Raw genomic sequence first — 24,042 nt, 5'->3', positions numbered from 1 at the left:
GTGGTGTCTAATGAAGGGGGAAATTTGTGGCGGGATTTCACCAGCGTTTCTGGTAAACCTTAACATTTGGTCTCTGAAGCTGGGTGGGTGTGTGGCTTGATCTCTGTGGGCTGAAAATCGGTTGTATTTCAAGGAGAACTCTTATTTCCCACCTGAAAATAGGGTTACCAGCATCCTGGTGGGACCTGGAGATTTCCCAGACTTATAACTGGTCTCCAGATGACAGAGATCGGCTCTCCCCAAACTCAGCCCTTCCAAAGGTTTACCCCCAAATCTCTAGGAATTTCCCACGTCAGCAGTCCTAGTTGGCACAATGTTCCTTGCACCTTGTTGGCCAGAGAGTGAGGCATTCCAATGGCTTGATGCAGCTCCCTTCTCATCCAGGTGCGTTCCTCCAGGTTATGTTGTTCTCGGTCTCGACTAATTGATCAATGGGCAGACGTTCAGAAAGACAGCAAAGCTCTCCAAGGAAAGCAAAATTGGGAATAGGGTAATTGATTTGGCAGGGACAAGCAGCAGAGCGCAGACCTGACTTGGTGAAAGAGTGTTTCTTATGTGTGCTTGTTACACAATTCTTTGAGATTCCCCTGGGCCAGGCTGCATTGCTCATGCACCGCCATGCTTACCCCTGCACTGGAGGACTGGCACAGCTGAAGAGGGAAGGGGATTGCACCCCTCATGCCTCAGCCTGACCCTGGCCTCTGCTCTTTCACGCTGCCCAAGCAGCAATATTCACTGCCTGGCCTGCTTAAACAGTCTGCCCTTCCTCTCCCTTCTATCATTTAAGCACCAGCTGCTTGAAGAATGAATGGCTTTACTGAAAATGTAAACAAATTTGTAAAGAGAGAGAGAGAGAGTCTTAGCAGTCTAACTGAATAACTGTTGTTCTTCATCTGGAGGCAAGCAGGGAGGAACTGTGCTCAAAGGAGCAGGAAATCTCCAGTTGAGCCAAGCAGGACACTGGAGGAAATGATTTGAAAAATACCAGGAAGTTCCTAATCTTACTATACCAGGGGTGGCCAAATGGTGGCTCTCCAGATGTCCAAGCCCCCAACAGAGGCTCATGGGAAATGTAGTCCAGGGACATCTGGAGAACCATAGGATGGCCACCCTGGTATAGTATTATATCTGCTGAAGTCCCTCCCCTCTGCCAAGCCCTGCCCACTCCAGGCTCCGCCCCCAAATCTCCCAGAGTTTCCCAGCCCTGAGTTCTCAACCCTGCGGCCTTAGTCTGGACACAGCAGCCGTGAAGAGCTAGCGGCGAATCCTGCAATTGACACCCTTCTTCCTCCTGCTAGGGCTCCGTGGAACTATCTTGCCAGAAAGCTAAGATACCAATTTGACAAATGAGAAAGTCCTTCTGTCCAGATCTGCAGTGCGGCTTTGCTTCCTGCAACAGCAGTTTCAAAGGAAGTTCTCTGCCCCCCAAGAGATGCCTCCTTCCCTTGGGCATCCTCTCTTGAGCTGCTGCTGACATCAGGGGAAAAAAAAATCAATTTCAAACTTTGTTTGCCCATGGGAAAACGCCGTCTTTCTCAAAGTGTTAAAGCTGAAAATATTTCCCAAGCGGTAGAAACTTCCCTTTGGCCATTAGTAACTATCTGTTCTCCCCCACGCTGGTTGCCACTCAGGCAAAGAACTCCTGACAAAACTGGTTCTTCTGTTAGCAAGAATGAAGTTACAGCAGTCCTCCTTTTCCTGTGCTGGTTCTGCCTCATGACTTTGGGAATACTGGGCTACATTTCCTGTAATTAGCAGAGTGCATGATGGCTCAGAGTAGCAGCCAAAGCCATGTGGTCTGAGAGTGTGTGCCAGCAAGGAAACCACAAACAAACTGAGGCTTCTTTTAACTTTTCAGAATGAATGTGGACATCTGGAGACAAAGAGATCGTACAAGTCCATGACTTCCAACAGTAACTACGGCTGCCAGCAGTTCTCCCTGCCTGTGTGTTGTGCCTGTTAATGGTGGCCTTCGGATGTTTGAAGACAATAATGGTTCGTTCCACCACAACCTGATGAAGCTTTGCCAGATGTTGAAAACACAAGCGCCTGGACAAGATCCCTCCATGAATCAGCGGGCAACATGCCTTTGGGGAGCTCCTGTGGCTCAGTGGAAGAGCTTCTGCATGCTGGATAGGATCAGGTCGTAGGTGACATGAAAGACTTCTGCCTGAGACCCTGGCAAGCTGCTGCCAGTCTGAGTAGACTGAGTATCTGAGACAGTATGTGTCCATGTTTCCTGTTGTTTTGGGGGGGGAGGCAATGGCTCAGTAGAAGAGCATCTGCTTCGTGTGCAGAAGGTCCCTGGTTCAATCCCCGGCATCTCCAGTAGAAAGGGACAGGCAAGCAGGTGATGGGGAAGGCCTCAGCCTGAGATTCTGAAGAGCGGCTGCCGGTCTCAGTGGACAGTAGTGACCTTGATGGGCCAAGGCTCTGATTGAGAACAAGGCAGCTTCACGTGTGTTCACGTCTAGCATCCTTCGGGTTCCTTCGCAGCCTGTTCCTATTGAAAATAAACAGATTGGCTTAAATCGTTGCTGCTTTTACTTCCTCGGGGAAGGAGGAGCGGAACAGGTGTGTGTACATGTTTGGTGTGCCTCAAAAATACCGGCTCCTGCAAAATTCCTTGTGAATTGTCTTAAAACAACAACAACAACAAAGAAATCCTGATGTCAGTTGCAGCTGGCTCTTTCTCCCCACCCCCCTTCTCGGGTCTCCGTAATCGACTGCCTCAGCGCTTCTTGGGGTTGAGCTTTTTTTTTGCCGTTCTCAGCGCTTTCTTCCTCCGTGAGCCGCTGAGAGACTCCTGGAGCCTGAGCCCAAACCGATGAGGCTCAGATTTCAAACGTGTGACCCAGTTCATGGGGTCCTAGTGCCCGCTTGGTGCAAGATTCCTGTTTGGGGTGAGGCTGAAATCATTCGAAAGGTTAGCACCGTGCTGAACCCAGACTGAATTAGACAATTTAATGGTCCCTAAGCACCCTGCCTTCCCACACGCAGCCCCTCCCCCCCGTTGATCGAGTGTCAAAAACCTCCCCATGCTTTAAAAAATCTTAACCTGAATTAGACTCACAAAACAAGCGTCATTGTCAGAACTGCAGGGTTAGTGGCAGACGGCAAGTGTCAGTGGATTCTTGGAAGGTTTGAAATGGAGCGTGCAGTTTGTGAATGTTTGCCGAAATTGATTACCTGGCTACCCTGCACAAGCTGCAGATGAGATGGGCTGAAGGAGACCAAATCAATAACATGTCTTTTGCATAAAAGAGAAAGTCTACAGATCAAAACGAGCCTGCTTTTAAAAGCATTCAAAAGAGGAGGAAAGGACACAACAACTCCGAAAGAAGACAGAAGATTTCACTCAAATAGTGGAATGATATATATGATAGCAATAAAAGTATTTGGAGGCGGCATGTTTGATTTAAGAACCACACTCTGTGTTCCTGAAATACTCTGAGGAATGGAGAGTATTTTTAATATGTTCAGAAAGGCAGCTATGCTAGTCTTGTTGCTGAAAAACAGAAAGGGCATTCTGTGGATAAACGTCCTTTGTTCACCCCTTCAAAGGACTGCATGCTTTCTCCCATGACCCCTGTAGGATATTCATATCCCTTGGAATCTGGCCCACTGCAGATCTTTCAGTACTTCAAGGAGTCTCAGTGGCTTACAATCACCTCCCTTTCCCCACAACAACCCTGTGAGATAGGTGAGGCTGTGACAGGACAGTGTTCTGCGAGAACAGCTCTACCAGGACTGTGACTAGCCCAAGGTCACCCAGCTGGATGCATGTGGAGGAATGGGCTTTCCACATTAGAGGCTGTAGCTCAAAGTCTCCTGGAATTACAACTTATTTCCAGGCGACCGAGACCAGTTCACTTGGGGAAAATGGACTCTATGCCACCAGCCCCCACTGAAGTCCTTCCCTTCAGGCTCCACCCCCAAGATATCCAGGTATTTCCCACCTGGAGCCAGCAAGTTAAGTGAAGCAGGATACTCCCCCACTAGGCAAAGAGTTCAAATGGCAACACAGCTGTAGAGTGCCAGAAGTTCAAATCTGCTAAGTGAGAGATAGTCCTCCAGATTTGCTGGTAGTTGTGGTTACTATTAGGGTTGCCAGCCTCCAGGTGGGACCTGGAGAACTGGGATTATAACTGATATCCAGACGAAAGATGTCAGCTCCCCTGGAGAAAATGGCTGCTTTGGAAGGGGGGATACTTTGGTATCATACCTCCCCTCCCTAAACTCTCCTTTGCCATGCTCAATGCTCCAACCTATGTCTCTGCCCAGCAATATTGGCCCTCTCCTTGTGGGGGGGGGGGGAGAGGACCGATGGTTCTTTGGGCAGAACAAAATGGAAGTCCAAAGGCACCTTCAAGACCAATAAAGTTTTATTCAAGGTGTGAGCTTGCATGTGCATGATCTTTGGGTAGTAACTAGCTTTGCCAGCTCCACTTTGGGAGATTTCTGGGTCTAAGTTTTCATGCGCATTTACACTTTTAAGACCAACCAAGTTTAATTCTTGGTCTAAGCTTCCCAGAGTTAAACTTTGCTGGTCTTAAAGATGTGAGTGCACACAAAACCCGTAGACCTTGAATTAATCTTTGTTGGTCTAGAACAGAGGTAGTCAAACTGCGGCCCTCCAGATGTCCATGGACTACAATTCCCAGGAGCCCCTGCCAGCAAATGCTGGCAGGGGCTCCTGGGAATTGTAGTCCATGGACATTTGGAGGGCCGCAGTTTGACTACCCCTGGTCTAGAAGGTGCCGCTGGACTCAAACTTTCAAGGGTCACAGATGCTCCATTTAATCAACCAGGGTCTCTCCCCAAAATATAAACATGCCAGAGAGGACACACTTCACGCATCAAGCCCCAAAAAGTTTATGTAAAAACAAACCTTTCCTTCTTTAGATACATGCATTCAAGCCAAACAATAAATTCAAAGTACCCCAAGAATTAAGAAGAAAAAGAAGAGTTTATTTTTACATCCCACTTTCCATTACCTGATGGCATCTCAGTGGCCTACAATCCCCTTCCCTTCCTCTCCCCACCACAGACACCCTGTGAGGAAGGCGGGTATTAAAGTCTGCAGGTTCAGTGATCACAGACTCCAATTCTTCAGAACAGCTCTTTTTATTTAGCAACTTCAGCAGCCCACTACAACTATTGAAAAGAGAAAAACAGGCAAACTCAGGCACTTTTATACGTTTCAGGCAGCCAGCTGCTGCCTCTGATTGGCCCTAAGCAGAGCAATCAGATTCCTTTGATTGGTTAGTTCCTTGGCTGACAGAAGCCCTCATTTGCATAAGTGGCAAAAAGCCTACAGACATAACAGTGGGGTTGACAGAGCTCTGACAGAACTGCTCCATAAGAACAACTCTAACTGAACTGTGAGTAGCCCAAGTCACCCAGCTGGCTGCATGTGGAGGAGTGGGGAATCCAGCCTGGGCCTCCAGATTAGAAGCCGCTGCTCTTAATTATGACATCAAGTTTTTTTCCCAAACGAGTAAGGTTTTATACCCTGCTTTTCACTGACCAAAGGAGTCTCAAAGCAGCTTCCACAGGTAGGTGGGGCCGAGAGAGCTCCGACAGAGCTGTACTGTGATAACAGCTCTGGCAGGACTCACCTAGCAGGCTGCATGTGACGGAGGAGTGCTTTAAATTTGTTTTTAAAAAAAGCATTCCGCACCTGTTGCACAATCCCCTTGAAAACCACTCATTCTTGCTCCGCCCAGGCAAATCCAGCTGCCAAAACACACTATCCAACATGAGCGCGATGCCGCCAAATAAATTCAAAGCACCCGCCCGTCCCTTCCCTTCCCTCTCCTCCCTCTCCCGTGGGAAGAGCTGCCCGCAGCGCCGCGAGACCGACCAGGAGCCGGAAGTGCGGGTGTTGCGCGCCAGGCGGCTGCCTCTCCTCTTTACCCCCCGCCGGGCGCCGGCTGATGACGTTTGCGGAAGGGGAAGCGGCTCGGAGCGCCAGGGCGCCGCGGGGCGGTGGAGGGCGCGCGATTGTAACGTCAGGGAGAGGAAGACGAGGAGGAAGGCTGGAGGGCCCGCCATGGAGGAGAACGAGCAGCTGCGCAGGCAGATTCGCCTGCTGCAGGGTGAGCGGGGAGGGGGCGCCCCATGGGGGGGGGGCTGGAGGTATTTATGGGGAGGGGGGGTGTAATGCTGCCTCTCCAGGCCCCTCCTGGGGCTGCTTAGCAATGCAACCGCCCCCCCCCCCCGTCCCAAGCCAGGCGTGGAAATGCCCTTCCTGGGAAGCTTTGGCTCCAAGTGGGGTGGCCAAACTGTGGCTCTCCAGAGGTCCATGGACTACAATGCCCATAAGACCCTGCCGGGGCTCCTAAGCTCTTCACAATTTAGCCCCCCCCCTGCTCTAAGAGCTCTGAAGAAGTAGTAGCAGAGTTGGTTTTGGGAGTCCCGGGGTGGTTTATAATGGGCTTACCTCCCTCCCTCCCCACAACAGGCTCCCTGGGAGGTAGGGGGGCTGAGAGAGCTCTGTCAGAACTGCTCTGGTAGAAGAGCACTATCAGGACTGTGACGAGCCCACATTGGAAGGCATTGTCTTCTTAGAGCTTGCACTCTGGAGCTGCTGTTTGCCCCCGTTGGAATTCCAAAAGAGCTGCAGGTCAGACCTGGAGGTTGGTAACCCCAAAGTTTGTTAAGCTGAGGGGACCTAAGGCTACCCCTGAACAGGGCTTTGAACCTCTGTGTGCTGCTACGGACTCTGCCCTTTTTTAGTGTGTTTTTCTCCCTTCCTCCCTTGCACCAAGATGTCCAAGTATTATTTTGGCATGGGTGGGGAAAGAGCTTGACCTGGCGCCTTGGGCAATGAACTCCCTTGTCTAATTGGATGCATTCTGGCTGGGGATGGTCTATGAGCTGTTGGAGGCTCATAGTATTGCAGTAGGGTTGTGTTGGCTGTGTGTGTAAAGGAGCCCTGTTTTGTTTCTGGCAGACAGTGCATTCTTATAACTCTTCACAATGGACTGAGCCAGACACACAAAGCTGTCCTCAGGACCCAGCTTTTGGGACCAAGGAAAAAGTGCTGGGGTTGGAAAATGCCATCGAGTCACAGCTGATCTTTGGTGGCCCCATAGAATTGTTAAGGCAAGAGATGCCAGCAAGGCAGAATATTTTCACAGTCAGAGAAGTTCAGTAGTGGAGTTGCCCGACTAAGGAGGTGGTGCGCTCCCCCTCACTGGCAGTCTTCAAGCAGCAGCTGGACAGATGTTTATCCTAGATGCCTGAGGCTAATCCTGCATTCAGCAGGGAATCGCCTGTCTGGCTACTTCCATGATTCTTTTGGATTCTGAATCCTTTTTAGAGCTGTGGTTTAATGACCCCATATGATTTCCAGGGCCTCCTGCTGTCAGACTGAGTTTCCATTGCAAGTCCACTGCCTTCTGGGAGATCCCGCCCCCCACATCCATCCTCTGCCAGTCAATTGTTCTGCCTCCTTCTTTCTTTCTGAGTCTCAGGTTTCCTTGGTGGTGGGAGGTGCTGTCCACTCACAACTGACCTTATGTTGACCCCAGGGGTTTCCAAGGCAAGAGACCTCCAGAGGTGTTTTGCCACTGCCATTCACTGTGTAGCACCCCTCGTATTTCTTGGGGGTCTCCCATTTGAATACTAACGGGGCCAGCTCTTCTTAGCATCTCAGGTCAGAGGAGATTGGGCTAGCTTGAGCCACCCAGGTCAGGGCAAAAGGCAGGGAGATGTAAGCAGAGAGGATGTTATTCGGCTCGGAAGGGAATCACTTAAGGACATTTTGTATGGAATATTTTAATGAAAGGGCAAGCGCTACATTTCAGCGTAGTGTCATATTCCACAAGGTGTTAATGTGGGTCTGTGTAAGATACGTCGTAATAGGATGGTGTTTGAACGTATGGCTCATAGAAGCTCTTTGCTCCTTTTGTTTTAGGGCTGATTAATGACCATAAAAATGTCCATGGGAACACACCAGTCCCCCAGCCTGCTCCGATGCCTCGCTGGAGGAATCCCCGGCCACCTTCGTTCAGCAGCCAAGCGGTTTTCTCTGCTAGATATTCGCAGCAAGCCCAAAGGGATTTTCAGCCTCACCCTCACAATGCCTGGAGGAAGAAATATTCTCTGGTCAACGTGCCCCCTCGGCCTGCGCCCAGTCCTGGCGGCAGCGTTTTAGCCAGCAGTTCTCAGGTTGCCCTGAGCCACGGAGCCAGCAAAGTGGCCGAGCCGGAGCCAAAGCCTGCGGATCGAAGGGTAAGCACAGCTGCCGATGGGAAGTTAATTGTTGGGGTGCAGATGAGCACCGTCATGAGGAACGCTGCGGTCCCCATATCCTCCGAAGCAGCAGAGGACCCATCGACTTCCAGAAGCTGCGCGACCTCTGCTCTGACTCCGAGAATTCCTTGCGAGGAGAGCAAACCGAAGCCTCTCTTGGCGGCTCCACGCTTCTTGCCCCAGCGGACTGTGGCTAGGGGCAGGGGGGACTCTCTGACGGTGTGCCTCAAGGGGTCTGTCCCCTCAAGGACAGTGCAAAATGCATCTGGGTTGGCCCTGGATTCGTGCAGGATGGCCAGCGAGCGGGCCATTGCGTTGAAAACTGACCCCCAGCAGCCTCTGGCCTTACCTGGGTGGGAGTCAGGGTGCCGCCCAGCAAGGAAGAACCCGCCGTCATCTCAGGTGCCACCTTTGCAACCAGCCCCTGTGACAGTGGACAAGTTGAACACCCTGCGGGTGACTGAGGCACCCAGTTTACTTGCTAGTTCCACTGGGCAAGCACCTTCAGCCGTTGGGGCGAGTCCCTCCAAGGACAAGCATTCTGCCCCTGCTCTCCAGGCTGCTCCCACCTCACTGGCCTCCACCAAATCTCCCAAGTTCAGGAAAACCAAGTACACGTGGGTGGCCAACCCAGGTAAATGTTCCCGTGCTTCAAAAAGATGGCCTGCTTCCAGACCCTCCGAAAACAGCCCGAGGTTTCCTGTGGGGGCAGAGAAAGGCTCCAAGCTAGTGCTGAGGAACGACCAGGGAGCCAAGCCGAAGAGGTCCAGCTCGCATTCAAAGCCGGGGGTGTCCTCCAGCAAGTACAAATGGAAGGCCTCCAGCCTCCGGGTTTCTCCTTCCAGATCCCCTTCTGTGTTCACTTGGCAGCGCGAGGAATCTGCAGGACCTGGCGCTGCCCACTTCTCAGGAGCCAGCTCTTCCCTTTCAGCTATGAGCCAAAGTTCTCTTGGTCACAGCGATATGAAACCGACCTTTGGGAATGCCAGCGTGCTCCATTACAAGCTAAAGAGCCGGACCAAAATCATCAAAAAGAAGGGAAGCGCCAGGTAAGTTGGTTGCTTGTCTGTAGTCAGCTCTGCAGCCTCCCTGGACTTTTCTGAGAGTCACTCCGACTGCCCTGGTTTGACACCTGAAATAAACTCCACACATGTGGAGTTGCAACTTTTGTGTAAGTCACAGGAAGCTCAACAAAAGAAAATCAGAGTCCAGTCAGGCATCTTTAAGACCAACAAAGATTTATTCAAGGCGTGAGCTTTCGAGTGCAAGGTATCTGGGGGAGATGTTCAGATGATAGGACATTATGTATATGCTCGGGATTCCATCTGTGGCCGCCTAATGCAGGGAAATGCTATGAGGAAGACCTAAAAAGCACGGCACCAATGGAACAGGAAATAAAATCTTGGTATGCCTGATTCCGATTTCTAGGCACTCAGGTGATGCTTATGGATTTTCTAGCTCTGAAGTCATAGAATCATAGAGTTGGAAGGGACCTCATGGGTCATTTAGTCCAACTCCCTGCACTATGCAAGACACTCAAATCCCAGTTTGGAGCGAAAGTTCTGTGAACCTTCTGACAAGTTATAGTCTGTCTGTTTTGTCAAAAACAGATTCAGGACGGACAGAGGAAGTACCTTAACACCATGAGTGATTAAAATGTGGAATTCCCTGCCAGAGGATGTAGTGATGACCTCAGGCATAGATGGCTTTAAAAGGAGATTAGGTAGACTCATGGAGGAGGCATGGATCAGTGGCTAGTAGCCATGAGGACTGAGGGAAACCTCCATAGTCCACTTCTGAATCCTAGTGCCAGGAGGCAGCATCAGGGGAAGGCCTCGGCCTCTCTACCCTGTTGGTGGCCACTATGAGAGACAGTATGCTGGCCTAGATGGACAGATCCTTCAGGGCTCTTCTCATGAAGGCCTCAGCCTCTCTGCCCTGCTATTTTCCCTCTGGAAAACCTGGCTGGCCATTAGGACAGACACCTTTCTGTGAGAGACCAGCCAGGACTTCCAGAGGGACAATATCAGGGCACAGAAGCTGAGGCCTTCGTAAGAACACCAGAGGAGCCCTGCTGGATGAGGCCAGTGGTCCTTCTAGTCCAGCATCCCAACTCAGAGAGGGGCAGCCAAGTTCCTCTGGAGGGCCAACAATCCCCTGATGTCTCCTCCTGGCTCTGGGGGTCAGAGGGTTAGTGCCTCTGCATGTGGAGGTTCTCTTCTGAATGTGGAGATTCCTACTCACCATAGTGTGTAGCTTTTGATTGACCTCCTCCATGAATCTTGTCCAGGTCCCCTGTCTATTCCTGTGGCCATCACTACATCCTCTGGCTCATGTCCACCCTTCCCCCTTAGTTGTCTGTTTTCTAACCGGAGAGGTCCCGGACTCTTCAGCCTTTCCTCCTGGGGAAGGGGCTCCAATCCCCTCCTCATCTTGGCCGCCCTCCCCTGTACTTCCCCCAGCCTTGTAGAAACCAGAACTGCCCACCGTATTCCCAACGAGGGATCTCTACGAGAGCACCAGGCTATTGGCCGTTTTATTCTCCATCCCTTTCCTGTCTCCTTCCAGCTCTCCGACTGAGAAGAAGAGTCCCCCCTTCTCCACCTTGCTTCTGAAAAGCCGCTACTGTCTCAGGAAACGGAACTCCCCCCGGGGAAAGTCCCCCTCTCCCGCTGCCAGGAGGGCCGGGGCCAGGGGCCTGGTCCAAATCGGCAGGCACAGGCTGCGCAGGCTGCCAGCGTCCCGGGTCCACGTCGCCGCCAAAGAAGGTGAGTGCAGAGCTGGAAACGTCCAGGCTGTTTGTGCAGCGACGGCATCCTGTGTTCCTCCGAGGTTGGTTCTCCCTTGTGGGTCTGAGAAGGCGGGGCGGGCTCCAAGGGAATGCCGGTGGAGCTTCGACGTTAGAGGAGAATCTGGATTCAAACCCTGACTCTGCCTGGGTTAACCTTGGCCCAGTCCCTGTGGCCGGACGGAGATTCTGTGCTTTGGCTGGGCCTGCTCCGGTCGTTGGGAAGTTCAGAGGTTCTTTCTGTAGCTGCAGCTTCTCCAGTGGTCCACGCTTCTGTGTGTCTGTCTATGTGTTCTTGGCCTTTCCTCTACTCGGGTGACGGGATCCCCTCGGCAACCAGTGGGGATGGAGAGGCAGGGGTGCCGTGACCAGGGTGGCAGTCCTGGTGGTTTAGGGGCAGTGGGGCCCTGGGGGGGGGTCAGGGACCTCAGTGGGGGGTCCTCCCTCCAAAGCATCCGTTTCATTTATTCATCTATGTATTTTTATTTCTGGGCCACCCCTCCCTCTCTAACGATAATCTTGGGCCGGCTTCCAACAATTAAAATATCAAAATCTGACAGTCTTCAAGCAAAGGTTGGATGCGCACTTTTCTTGGATGCTTTAGGATGCTCTGGGCTGATCCTGCGTTGAGCAGGGGGTTGGACTAGATGGCCTCTATGGACCCTTCCAACTCTATGATTCAAAATACCAACAAGGCCATATAACCCTGTAAGGCAATTTGTTTAAAACAATAGAACAAGCTCAGGTTGGGGAGGCAGCCGGGTCCGTCACTGGGGGAAGTGGCCTCTGCAGTCTGGAGAGAGTTCCAGGGCATCCCCAGGTCCCACCTGGAGGCTGGCATCCCTGCTTCCTCCTTGGCGGCCCCCTGCTGCTGAATCTGCTGCCTGAGCTTCCGCATTGCGGAACAGAGTCCCCTGAAAGCGTTTGCCTCGTCACAGGATTGTTTTGGCAAGCCTGGAGCACCTGGGTTACCTTGCTCTGATTTGGTCCCTGGGAGGAAGACTTCCATCTTTTGGTTGGGGACCTTCCAGGGAACCTGCAGCCCCGAGAGCTGCCCCCCCTCCAGGAGTTCCAGGTGGCTGGTGACTGGGCACAGGAAGGAGTGCTGCTCAGCATGGGGGGCCCTGCAAGTGTGAGGCAGAGCCTCCCCGCTTAGAAGAAGTCTCCAAGCGGCTTCCGTTCGCCTTCCCTTTCCTCTGCCCACAACAGGCACCCTGTGAGGTGGGTGAGGCTGAGAGAGACCTGAGATTCCTGCTCTGTGAGAGCAGCGTTCTCAGGGCTGTGACTAGGCCAGGGTCACCCAGCTGGCTGCGTGTGGAGGAGGAGTGGGGAATGAAACTCAATTCCCCAGATTAGAACCACACCACGCTGCCTCTCTCTCTCATTCTGCAGTTCTTAAGTAGGGGAGAAGCCCCAAAGGCTTCTGTTCCTTGGGGGAACTGAAGTGGCAATGGGGGGAGTTGTTTCTGTCCCCCCTTGTAACACAACCAGTGTGTGGGTCTGCTCTGGGCTGGGTAATTATTCTTTTAACAACAAATCCTCAGGAACTCCATTTGAATTGAGGATGCTGGGGATAGAACCTGGGGCCTTCCGCCTGCCAAGCAGAGGCTCTGCCACTGAGCTGCAGCCTGTCCCCAACATGCCTGCTTTATTCTGAATCTGGCTGCTGCTCTCCAAGGTCTCAGGCTGAAGTCCTTCCTATCCCCTCCTGCCTGGTCTTTTGTAACTGGAGGTGCTGCCAGCGATCGAACCTGGGGCTTTCTGCGTGCCAGGCAGAGGTTTGAAGTGGTCCCCTCACTGGTTTCTGAATGCCAAGCAGTGGGGGACCTCCACTCTCAGATAAACTACTCCTCTGGATCCCAGAGCCAGGAGGAGACACCAGAGGAAGGCCCTGGGTTCCATGCCCTGTGGCTGGCCCTGCAGAGGAACTGGCTGGCCCCTGGGTGAGACGGGAGGCTGGACTGGAGGGACCCTCCCTGGCCTGACCCAGCAGGGCTCTTCTGAGGGTCTTCTCAGGGGAAGGCGTTGGCCTCTCTGCCCTGTGGCTGGCCCTGCAGAGGAACTGGCTGGCCCCTGGGGGAGACGGGAGGCTGGACTGGAGGGACCCTCCCTGGCCTGACCCAGCAGGGCTCTTCTGAGGGTCTTCTCAGGGGAAGGCCTCGGCCTCTCTGCCCTGTGGCTGGCCCTGCAGAGGGACTGGCTGGCCCCTGGGGGAGACGGGAGGCTGGACTGGAGGGACCCTCCATGGCCTGACCCAGCAGGGCTCTTCTAAGGTTCTCATCTTACCTTTCTGATTTGTAAATGGCCTTGAGAACTGATGTGTGAAATGATAAATAAAATCCACTAATAAGAAAATGCAGAGCTCGGTTGGAGAAGGAGTGAGGCTGTTTTGTTGTCTCTCTCTGGACATGCCAGCAAAGACCCTGAGTGGGCTCGTCTGCCAGGGAGGGCGAGGGGACATTTTTCTTGCCCCTGGAAACCTTCTTTTTGGGGTTGCAGGAACCCCCAGGCAAAGGCCAAGCGTGCCCCCCCTTTTCTAAAGCAAGTGGACGTAATTTGTCATTTAAGGCAAGACAATCCAAGCATGCTCCACCACGTCCTACTTAATAATGCTCAATATTAATTAATGCAGGTAATTATTAGCTGCAATAACCGGAAAGGATAATGCTTGAAGCACCACCGGCGTCCTTATTAATTAATCGATATTTAAGAGCCATCCATCAAACGGAGACTGGATCTGCCCAGAAAGGTGGGAGGGTCACCTTAGAATCTCACCGTAATGGAGCAGTTTTATTAATATTTCTTATTTATAAAGTTCTGCAGAAGTGGCTTTGTGCCGGTTCCCGGGGGGGGGGGGCAGGGGATCTTCCGTTGGCTGAATCCTGGATGGGGATGCAGATCTGAGGCTGCCGCCTGGCCTACTATCTTCTCAGGCCTGCTTCGAAATCAAACCTGCGATTGAGTATTGCATCGTGAAGTCTGCTAAGAGAGGGTGGGATTTTTTTTTAGTAAAGGCCTAGAGCAGGGGGAGTCAAACTGCGGCCCTCCAGATGTCCGTGGACTACAATTCCCAGGAGCCCCTGCCAGCAAATGCTGGCAGGGGCTCCTGGGAATTGTAGTCCACGGACATCTGGAGGGCCGCAATTTGACTACCCCTGGCCTAGAATGCCTTCTCTCCCCATTTTCTGTCCCCATTTTCCCAAGGACTTTGTTGCAATTGAAAAAAATGGACATTGGGGTGCGTATGTGTGTAAAAGAAGTCCCACAAAATGCTTTCTTCTTGTAATGCTTGTTTATTTGTCGTGCCCCATTCTCCCTGAGACTCCCAAAGGCACAGCTAGAGCCTTTCCTCCCCTTAGGTGCAAAGAGCTCCCGGTCTCATGTTAGCCATATTCACAGATATATCTCATGGCCATGGCACACGGGTGCAATTTGAAATGACAGTTGAGTGATAAATGATGTATTTTATGGTGCTGAGGCACTATGCGTAGGCTGAGCAGAGGCCCTCCCCTGTTTTTCTCATGGCTTCAACATTTCTGGAAATACACATGCTGCTGCCTTCTACCGAACCAGACCCTGGGTCCATCAAAGTCCGCATTGTCCACTCAGACCGGCAGCTGCCCTCCAGGGTCTCCAGCCGAGGTCTTTCCCATCACCTGCTGCCAGAACCTTGACAGGAGATGCTGGGGATTGAGCCCTGGGACCTTCTGTGTGCCGAGCAGAGGCTCTGCCGCTGAGCTGCAGCCCTGTCTGGTTTGAACTGATCCCTTAACAGGTCTGTGGTCATGCAGGCTTGGCTTCTGGGCAGTGGGGGAGAAGCAGGGGGAAGATGCTTCCTGGGCTTGATTTTGTGTCTCCGGTCTTCTGGATCGGACTGGTTCGGAGTCTTTCTTCAAGCCTCCAGTAGACATGGCTGCCTGGGTGCCGAGGGTAAGTCGGTCCATCACATTCGGAGGCAGAGGTTTAACTCCCCCCCCCCCCGCTCCCTTCCCCCCTCGTGCCACCCCCCCCCCCCGCTCCCTTCCCCCCTCGTGCCATTTTCTTACGGCTGCCAAGTGATGCATCCGGAGGCACCATTAAAAGCAGATCCTTCCAGCGCTGCTGACAAGCTGGATTCCGATTGGCTCCCGTGAGAATTGTTTGGGCCTTCCCAGTGTGAACCTCAGTGTTTGAGAGTAAGCGCATTAGGAAGCACGTGCCCTACGTAAGCTTTGAGACTGCCTGAGCATGGCAGGGCAAGAGAACGGTTCGTGGGGCTTGACCTTGTGTGTCGAATGCGTGGGGGCTAAGCGTGGAGTGGTGCCTGAGCCTCATGGGGGAGTCCTGCAGCAGGGGCACTTTTCATGCCGGAGGGAAAGCGGATTGCAGAGAGCCCTGCCGTGCACCGCGCTGAGCACCCTCTCTGGCCGGGAAGGATTTAGGCCCTTCGGGGTGCCCTGCTCCTTAATGGCAGAGGGTGGGAGGGGGGACGTTCGAGGAGTCAGGAACTGTGAACCTTCCCTCACCCCTGTAAAATCGATGCAGTTACATCCCCTCGGCTTCCTTGCCCGGCTGTGATCCCTGTGCATGAGTCAGCTTGGCTGAGCTCTGCTGCATCCGGTGGCCGCGCTCAAATCTTCAGGTCCCACTTTTAATGACTAGCGGAGAGCGTTGTTCGACACGGCGGGGTTCTCCCTCCTCTCCCAGCAGCAGCGGCCAGGAGTGCTGCTCACGGTGATCTCCAAGCGGCTCTGCCTGCCACATGGGTGTGGTCCCCGCGTGGCACCATTCCAGCCGCTAGGCTGCCCGCCAGGGAAGCAGGGGCTGCCCCCCTATCCAGTGAAGGCTCACGTGGTGCCGCCTTCTGTCTGACCTGTAGGGGGCAGTCTTGCCCCTTGCATCCTCCCCGGTCCACCTTTTTCTGGTAATTGATTGCCTAATTTCCTCTTTATGTGAAAGAAAGCAGATATCAAGTAATTTGCAGCAATAACCTGCTAATGCTAGGCCAGTATCAAAACTCCCATGTTCATTTCAAGTGGCAGATAAAACACTAATATATAATTATCCTTGCAAATTGGATTGTTTTAAATAACCAAAAGACTATGGCCAGGAAAAAAACTATCCCATTTCCCTTGAGTTAGTATTGCGGCGTAATTGCTGCGTTCAATCAATTTCCTTGGCATTAGAAATTCCATCACAATCAACATTAAGCTATATTCATTGTGATGGCTTAAGAGCCAGGCCATTTCTCCTCTTTTCCTTAACTGGCAAAATTAATCAGGGAAAAGATTTTAAACATTTACCCGTGCGAAAGAGGTCAGCGCTGCCACTATATTGCTCAGCAGATAAGGGGGCTAATAAAAAGAAAATTGAATTACTAATGATCGCCAGGAACCGAGTATATAAAACCTGGCAGCCGCCCGCTTCAGGAGAAAAGGAGAATCAATTTTCCTCGGACAAGGTGGGCTCGTTTTTTATTTTGGCGCATATTATCAGCAATTTAATTTGAAAGCGCATAAACAGGAGGAAACAGTTAGGAAATAATGAGCCCGAAGGTGTAAAGTGCTACAGGATATATGCTGTACACAATTTATTTGGCACAACAGATAATCACTTTAATTGAATTCAAAACTGCATTGTTCAGCAGTGTGGCCTGCCTCTGCATAGCCCGTGGGAGATTGCCGAATATTACAAAGGTGCAGGAAGAGCAGCGCGGTCCTGTCTGTGCCCGCCCATCCCCTTCCCCGTAATGTCCCCCCCCCCCCCAAGGCACGGCCTGCTCCGCTCCATTCATGTGTAGATGGGGGGCCATTGACGGTGTGATATTTAAAAGGCAACAGAACTTCCTTTCCGCCTTCGGGACCCTGCTTAGAAAGCCGTCGGGCTGCGGCGTGTCGCCAAACGGGAGCAAATTATCCGTTTTTTGCTTCGATTGATTACTTTGGTTTGACGTGGGGAGGTTCCCGGCTATGCCACAAGATTGATTTTTACCCTCCCCTCCCCCACCCTGCGCGTCTTGGGTGGCGGCAGGAAGAATGCTGAATCGGCGTTCTTTCCAGCTGGCTTGTGCGTAATGACTGGCAGCTTTCTGTCCTCATTGTGTTGTTAAAATCCAGCATCCGGATAGCGTGTCACAATTTCCCTGAAGCCGCAGGCGTCGGCGCTCCCCCCCCCCCCACAGTACCAATGGATACTCCAAACGGAATAATGTGGGGTGTAGAGTTTGTGCCCGCCTCGTAGGAATGGTTTTGTGGACCTGCTGTTTCAAATAAATCTAACCAACAATTTTTTTTCCTGGCTTCTCTGTGTAGTCCAGGGTAATCCTGGACAAACTGTGCTCCAACTCAGCCATTTCAAGCATTTGCCTTTTCTCCTCTGTCACCCCAATTAGATTATTTCGTGTAGATTCAAGTGGGTCTCTGTGTTGGTCTGAAGCAGCACAACAAAAATAGAGTCCAAGAGCACCTTTAAGACCAACAAAGATTTAGTCAAGGTGCATGCACTCGAAAGCTCCCACCTTGAATAAATCTTTGTTGGTCTTAAAGGTGCTCTTGGACTCTAATTTTGTTAGATTGTTTATTGTATGTGATAAGATGCAACTGGATGAAAGTGTGTAATGGTTAAAGTACTGCAGACTCTAATCTGGAGAACCGGGTCCGATTCCCCACTCCTCCACATGCAGCCAGGCTAGCCTTGGGCCCTCCACAGTTCAGTTAGAGCTGTTCTTGCAGAACAGTTCTCTTAGAGCTCTCTCAGCCCCCCCACCTACCTCACAAGGTGTCTGTCTTTGCTGGTTAGCAACCCACTTTGGGCCTCCGTGGGGGGTAGTAAACAGCGGGGGTTTTAAAAACCCAGCTCTTCTTCTTCATTTCTGTATGTGCTTATGCCGTACAATGTGGAGCCAAGCATGCAGTTTCCTATTTTGAATTGTTTTGGGAGGGATATTTGGAATGCCAGAGGTGAAAAGGCCCCTGGAGGACGAGGGAACAGAGACCTGCTTGCGCAAGTCTTTCTCCGAGCCGATGGCCGGGCATTTGCCACTCCAGGGGAGGAGAAAGAGGTCAGATCGCGACCGCCGCGTGGCCCGTGGCTGACTTCACATGGAGGGGCATTCTTAACTCAAGGCCCCTTTGAAGACGATGGGGCAACCAGGTGGGCACATCTGCTGTCCAAGGTGCACCAGGATGGATGGGAACTGTGGGAATGCACTGCCTTGTGTGTGTGTGTGTGTGTGTGTATCTCACTCTCCCTTTGTGTTTGGGTTGTTTCAGGGGGCCTTGCGGGGAAGATGAATTGCTCCCTGCGTCTCTCGTAGTGTTAATTTCTGGAGTGAGCGCTTCCTGTCTTGAGAGAGGTAGTAAAGTGAGGAGTGTTGCGCGTAGGTAATTACATTTTCACGCCCGTGTTTCCAAACCTGGGGGACGAGAGAGGACGGAACGGCAAGACTGCCAGGAAAATTTCTTAAAGTGACGAGGCTCACTTGTGGGCGTCCGTAGGAAGGGAATCAAAGCAAAAGGAAACCTATAAAGGCAGGGGCGGGTGGCAAGTGTGAATTCTACAACCTGTGTGTGTGTGTGTGCATATATCTATATAGAAATAAAAATAAATATCCGGTTTTATTATTCTTGGCTGAGTTGCACGATTGGAATTCTGACCCCTGCTGACTTGCCTCAATTCCTGAGTGGTGGAAGCCATTCCTCTGTCTCTGCTATGGTTTCTGTCTTCCCGAGCCAGAGAAAGGGACTGCGTACTGGGGAGCTTGCTGCATCAGGGCTCATGGGTGCCTGTGTGCATGCGTGCAGTTCGCTCACATCAAATGCACTCCTGCCTTCCTCACCCGACACAATGAATCCCATATGATTACTCTTTTTATGAACATCCAGAGATCAATCCAGACATGCACTTCTCTTGACACTGTGAAAAACCACCTTAAGCAGTAATATATATATATTGTCATGGAGAATCATATAGCCATGGAGTTGGAAGGGACCATCGGGGCCATCTGTATTGCAGAATCAGCCTCAAGCATCCAGGAGAAGGATCTGTCCAGCCGCTGCTTGAAGACCACCAGTGAAGGGGGGCTCCCCACCTCCTTGGGCAGCTCCTTCCACTGCGGAACCACTCTGACTGTGAAATGTTTTCCCACCGATATCTAGCTGGTACGGTTCTACATGTAGTTTAAAGCCTTTACTGCAGGCCCTGTGCTCTGCTGCCAACAGGAGCCTTTCCCTGCCCTCCTCTCCTCCAAGTGGCAACCTTTCAAATACTTAAAGACAGCCATCATGTCCCCTCTCTGCCTGCTCTTGTCCAGACCGAACATCCCCAAGAAGTTGGACATAAATATTCTCACCACACTGGAAAACCTGATTCAGAACACGAATATATAATATGCTTAATATGTATAATATAATACAACATTTTGGGGGCCGTAATCTTTACAGGTAAGCCCCTGCTTAGCTTTTCATTCTTACCCCCTCTTCTAAGACTTTATTGATGTGAGCACCCAGCCGGTTTCTTCCCTGCATCTTTCTTGCCTTGAATTGTAGGCGGATGAGTGTCGTGGTGTGTCCAGAGTGTCTCAGACATCACGAGCTTCAGAGCGCAGCCAGGGCCGTCTGCCGGAGAACTGCTAAACTTGAGCGCTCTAGAGACCCACAAGATTTTTAGGGGTATAAGTTTTGAGAGAAATCTTCTTACTCTCTAAAATCATACTGGACTCAAATCTCACTTTTCAGGCATTAACATGATCCCTCCCCTCAGTCCTATTAATTTTCTGTGACTCTGCAGCCCTTGCAAGGACCCCCGCCTCGGGAAACTCTAGCTGCAAGTGTGCATTTGTGTGTGAGTGTGTGTGAATGAAGGGCCATCAAGTCACAGATGACTTACAGCAATTACTTGGGGTTTTCAAGCCAGGAGCGGTTCAGAAGAGGTTTCCCTTTGGCAGCCTCTGCACAGCGACCCTGGAATGCCATAGTGGGGTCCCTTCCAAATACTGACCAGGACCGATCCTGCGTCGCTTCCGTGATCTGAAACGATTGGGCTAGCCTGGCTGTCCAGGTCAGGGCAAAAGACACACAGAGGTGATTTGCCCTTGGCCTACCTCTGTGTCGTGAGCCTGGACTTCCTTGGTCGTCTCCCTTTCTAATCCTGACGAGGGCCCTGCTGAGTTTCTGAGATCCAACAATATTGGGTTAGCTTGGGCCGTAATGGCTTACATGCCTGTTCATCGGTACAGGCTGCACAATTGTTCGGAAACCTCCTTCCTCCTCCTCCTCCTCCTTTTCCTTCCAGCTGCTCTTGGCCAGCCTGCTGTATCAAGCGTAAAACTTGATAAAGATCCCAGTGTGTGTATTGCCGATCTCTCTCTCATCCTGTCTTGTCCTTCATGTTGTCTCTGCAGTTCCTTTTTAACTGCCTCGGAGGGGTTGACGAAGGCAGCGCGCTTAACGTGCGGACCAGCCCTGGCTGTCAGAAACTATGTCGATGGCTGTAGCTCGTAAATCATTATGTTCTCAAGTCGCTCTTCTCACTTTCGTAGGCGATTGGGGGCCGGGGGCAGGGTGGGGTGGGGTCAGGGGGGGGGATCCAAGAGGCTCCTCAGACTCCACAAAAGTTCACATACTTGGCAGGGGTCCCAAGACATTGCCGGTGACGTCAGTCTTCCAGAAGGAACCGTGTCGTGTTTCCCTCTTGCTCCGAAGGCGCCTCCAGGTGACGAGGTCTCGGAGATCCATAGCCCCAGGGGGGCTGATAGCCAAAGACCCCTTTAGGAAAAACATCTCTTTCTGTTCTCCTCCCCCCTTCCCCCTGCAAACGCTTCTTTCCTCCCTGGGTAGTTCCAGCACGCCCGGCCACATAGCTTTGTGTTTCTTTGTGTTAAAATGTTTTTCTCTGCTCCCGCCTGGTGTATTTATTTATTTGTATATATTTATAGTCTGCCTTCTTCACCAAGACTCCGGTTGGATACCGCTCTGCTAGTCTCTGCAGTTAATAAGACGAGGAGATGCCTAATAAGCAACGTGACGGGACTGGGGACAGGGAGGGCCATCAAGCCGCAGCTGTGGGGTTGAAGGCAAGAGGCAGACGGAGGTGACTTGCCCTTGGCCCGCCTCTTCGTAGTGTCTCTGGCCGGCCTTGGTGGTCTCCCATCCAAGTACCGCCCAGGACTGACCTTGCTTAGCTTCTGAGATTGGGCTATCCGGGTCAGAGGCAACAGGACCTCTTGAGGGAAACAAAGCATTAGCCAAGATCTGTTAACCAATGAGAAGATGGTGTTGTGTAAGGCAGGAATGCATACAGCAAACATGCATTCTGTACACAGTCACATTCCTTTGATAAAAGTGCTTCCTTGAAGCATTCTATTACCATGCAGACCTTTTAGCTTTCATAGAGTTGGACGGGATCTCCAGGGTCAAGACTCCAGAATCTAGCCTGGCCTGGAGGGAATTCACCTACCACCCCTGACTGGCCGTCTTCAAGCAGCAGCTGGACAGAACCTTATCCTGGATGCTTGAGGCTGATCCTGGATGGCCTGGATGGCCCCTTCCCACTCTGGGATTCTATTATTCTAAAAGTTGTTAGTCTTGAAGCTGGTCCTGGACTCTGGCTCTTTTTTCCTGCTGCAGATAGACTGGCACAGCCCCTGTGTCTGACCCAAGGCCAGCTGGCAGGCGTCAAGTGGAGGAAGAGTGAGGAATAGAACCAGGTTCTCCACTTGTAGCTGCTCCCGGGTTCTGGACTCTCGTTCTGTTTCTGTGTGCTATTCATACCAGAAGAATGTGTTTCACAAATGCCTTAAAGGGGACTCAGGGCTAAGCAGTGACTGTTAAATTAAGGTTGTTACAGATGCAAAACTTGGATAATTTTTGAGTGTGTGCAGAATTCAACGCCTCTTAGGCGTAGGCATTTGCTGGCAGGGGCTCATGGGAATTGTAGTCCATGAACATCTGGAGGACCACAGGTTGACTACCCCTGACCTAGATGGACCGCTGTATTCTTATAGCGAGCCTCCATATTCAGAGGCAGTCGGACTCTGACTCCCAGAGCCAAGAGGCAACATCTGGAGAAAGTCTTGGTCCCTCCGCCTTGTTCTTGGCCCTCCAGATGTGTGAGATGGGGTGCTAGACTAGATGGACCCTTGGTCTCATCCAAGAGGGCTCTTCTGATGTTCTTATAGCAGACTCGGCTTCTGTGCCCTGTTGTTGAACCTCGTAGAGGAGTTGCTGACCATTGTGTGAGAAAGGAGGCTGGATAAGGTGGACCTCTGGCCCAGGGGTAGTCAAACTGCGGCCCTCCAGATGTCCATGGACCACAATTCCCAGAAGCCCCTGCCAGCGAATGCTGGCAGGGGCTTCTGGGAATTGTAGTCCATGGACATCTGGAGGGCCGCAGTTTGACTACCCCTGCTCTGGCCTGATCCAGCAGGTCTGTTCTTCTGTTCTGTTCTTATCAGTGCTGTGAGATGTGCCCGAGAAAACACACTGAACTAATTTGCCATCTCCAGGTTTCGACTTCCTAAATTATTTACCGTGCTGAAAGTTGGTCTTTCCAATCAAAGAACCTGGCAGAGACGCAGGGGGACCATAACACCGCGATTCCCGCAGCCTCGCCCCAAACATAATTTCCTCTTGGCTGGATTTCACCATTGATTGGTGATCTTAATTTAGTGACTGTCTCTGAAGCAGCTTCCATGTAATGCAGCTGTTTAGGAAGATATTAGGGGGAAAGAAATACCCCTGTGTTTTATGTGAGAGGAGAGGCGTTATCAGCGAGAAATCAAGCGTGCTGGACAAGGCCTGGTGGGTGAGCTATTGGGGACATCACGGGGGGAGCTCACAATTTACACCTCCGTCTTGGTATCAGCCAGGGTGCTTTGCCATCTCCCCCTCTCTTGGGGTGTGGGGAGGGGGGCAGCACCCGCATCCATCTTCCCCTTCCCAGGGCGTGATGCCTGTTACATTTTACTACCCCAAACACTGTTAAAGGGCAGGAGAGCAGTAAAATCCCAGAGTCCTGCTTTCCTAAGGAGAAACGAAAATGCTGAATTAGGCAGGGGGAAAAGGCAACGACAGCGATACTTTAATCTTGCATAAATTATCAGAAGAGTCAGGGGCTAGCTGTTTTATGTATTGTGAGAGCTGTGCTAATTAATTATTCCCGAATAATCAATGGTTTTTGACTCTCCTCTCTCTCTTTTATTTTTGGAGCGGTAATGGACCGTGGTGTATTTACTTCCAAAATGGCAGCTGTACACATATATAATGTTCTTTTTTTTTTTTGGCACATGACTGTGTTTTAATCGTGCCCCACATGACTGTGGGTTTAATGAGCTCGTTACGTCCTTATAAAGACGGGGACCGGAAGAGAGAGCAAAACAGTCTACAAATTAGATGGCATTCGCCTGGTTATGTGGAGTAAATACATGGCGTTTCTTGGGGCTCTACAGGGTCCAGATGGCTGCTTGCAAATTTTATTTGTAAAGCAAAATGGGAAGAGCCTAGTGAAAGTAGGATTTTTTGTGCCGGCAGGACGGATAATCTATGCCTTTGCTCCTATAATGAACCAGAGATCCTGAAGGGAACCTGCATGTTCAGAGGTAGTCAACCTCTGGATCCTGGGAGATAACATCGGAGGAAGACGACGGTCTCTCTGCCCCGTGGTTGGCCCTCCAGAGGAACCGGTTAGTCACTGTGTGAGACAGGATGCTGGATTAAGAGGGGCCGCTGGTCCAATCCAGTGGAGCCGTTCTAATGCCAGCATGGTGTAGCAGGGGTAGTCAAACTGCGGCCCTCCAGATGTCCATGGACTCCAGTTCACATGAGCCCCTGCCAGCTCTTCTGAGTGTAGGGACCCTCTCTGGCCTGACCCAGCAGGGCTCTTCTGAGGGTCTTCTCAGGGGAAGGCCTCGGCCTCTCTGCCCTGTGGCTGGCCCTGCAGAGGAACTGGCTGGCCCCTGGGTGAGACGGGAGGCTGGACTGGAGGGACCCTCCCTGGCCTGACCCAGCAAGGCTCTT

General features: G+C 51.7%; 1 protein-coding gene and 1 long non-coding RNA gene across 2 annotated transcripts in view; both read left to right on the top strand.

Annotated features, from left to right (window-relative positions):
• LOC143844354 (uncharacterized) overlaps nt 1–3,359 on the top strand; it is a 40,306-nt gene extending 36,947 nt beyond the window's left edge. Inside the window, exon 10 of the long non-coding RNA XR_013233959.1 lies at nt 1,859–3,359. This is a non-coding gene — a long non-coding RNA (uncharacterized LOC143844354). The remainder of the gene's footprint in view (nt 1–1,858) is intronic.
• A 2,529-nt stretch (nt 3,360–5,888) lies between these two features.
• Nucleotides 5,889–24,042, top strand: part of ZC3H3 (zinc finger CCCH-type containing 3) — a 210,023-nt gene continuing 191,869 nt past the window's right edge. Inside the window, exons 1-3 of the mRNA XM_077351316.1 lie at nt 5,889–6,101; nt 7,925–9,311; nt 10,831–11,030. Coding sequence (XP_077207431.1) covers nt 6,056–6,101; nt 7,925–9,311; nt 10,831–11,030 — 1,633 coding nt within the window. The 5' untranslated portion in view covers nt 5,889–6,055. The remainder of the gene's footprint in view (nt 6,102–7,924; nt 9,312–10,830; nt 11,031–24,042) is intronic.

The sequence above is a fragment of the Paroedura picta genome, chromosome 9 (genome assembly GCF_049243985.1).
Source record: "Paroedura picta isolate Pp20150507F chromosome 9, Ppicta_v3.0, whole genome shotgun sequence".
Taxonomy (NCBI): Eukaryota; Metazoa; Chordata; class Lepidosauria; order Squamata; family Gekkonidae; genus Paroedura; species Paroedura picta.
This window is presented reverse-complemented; position numbering and strand designations above follow the sequence as displayed.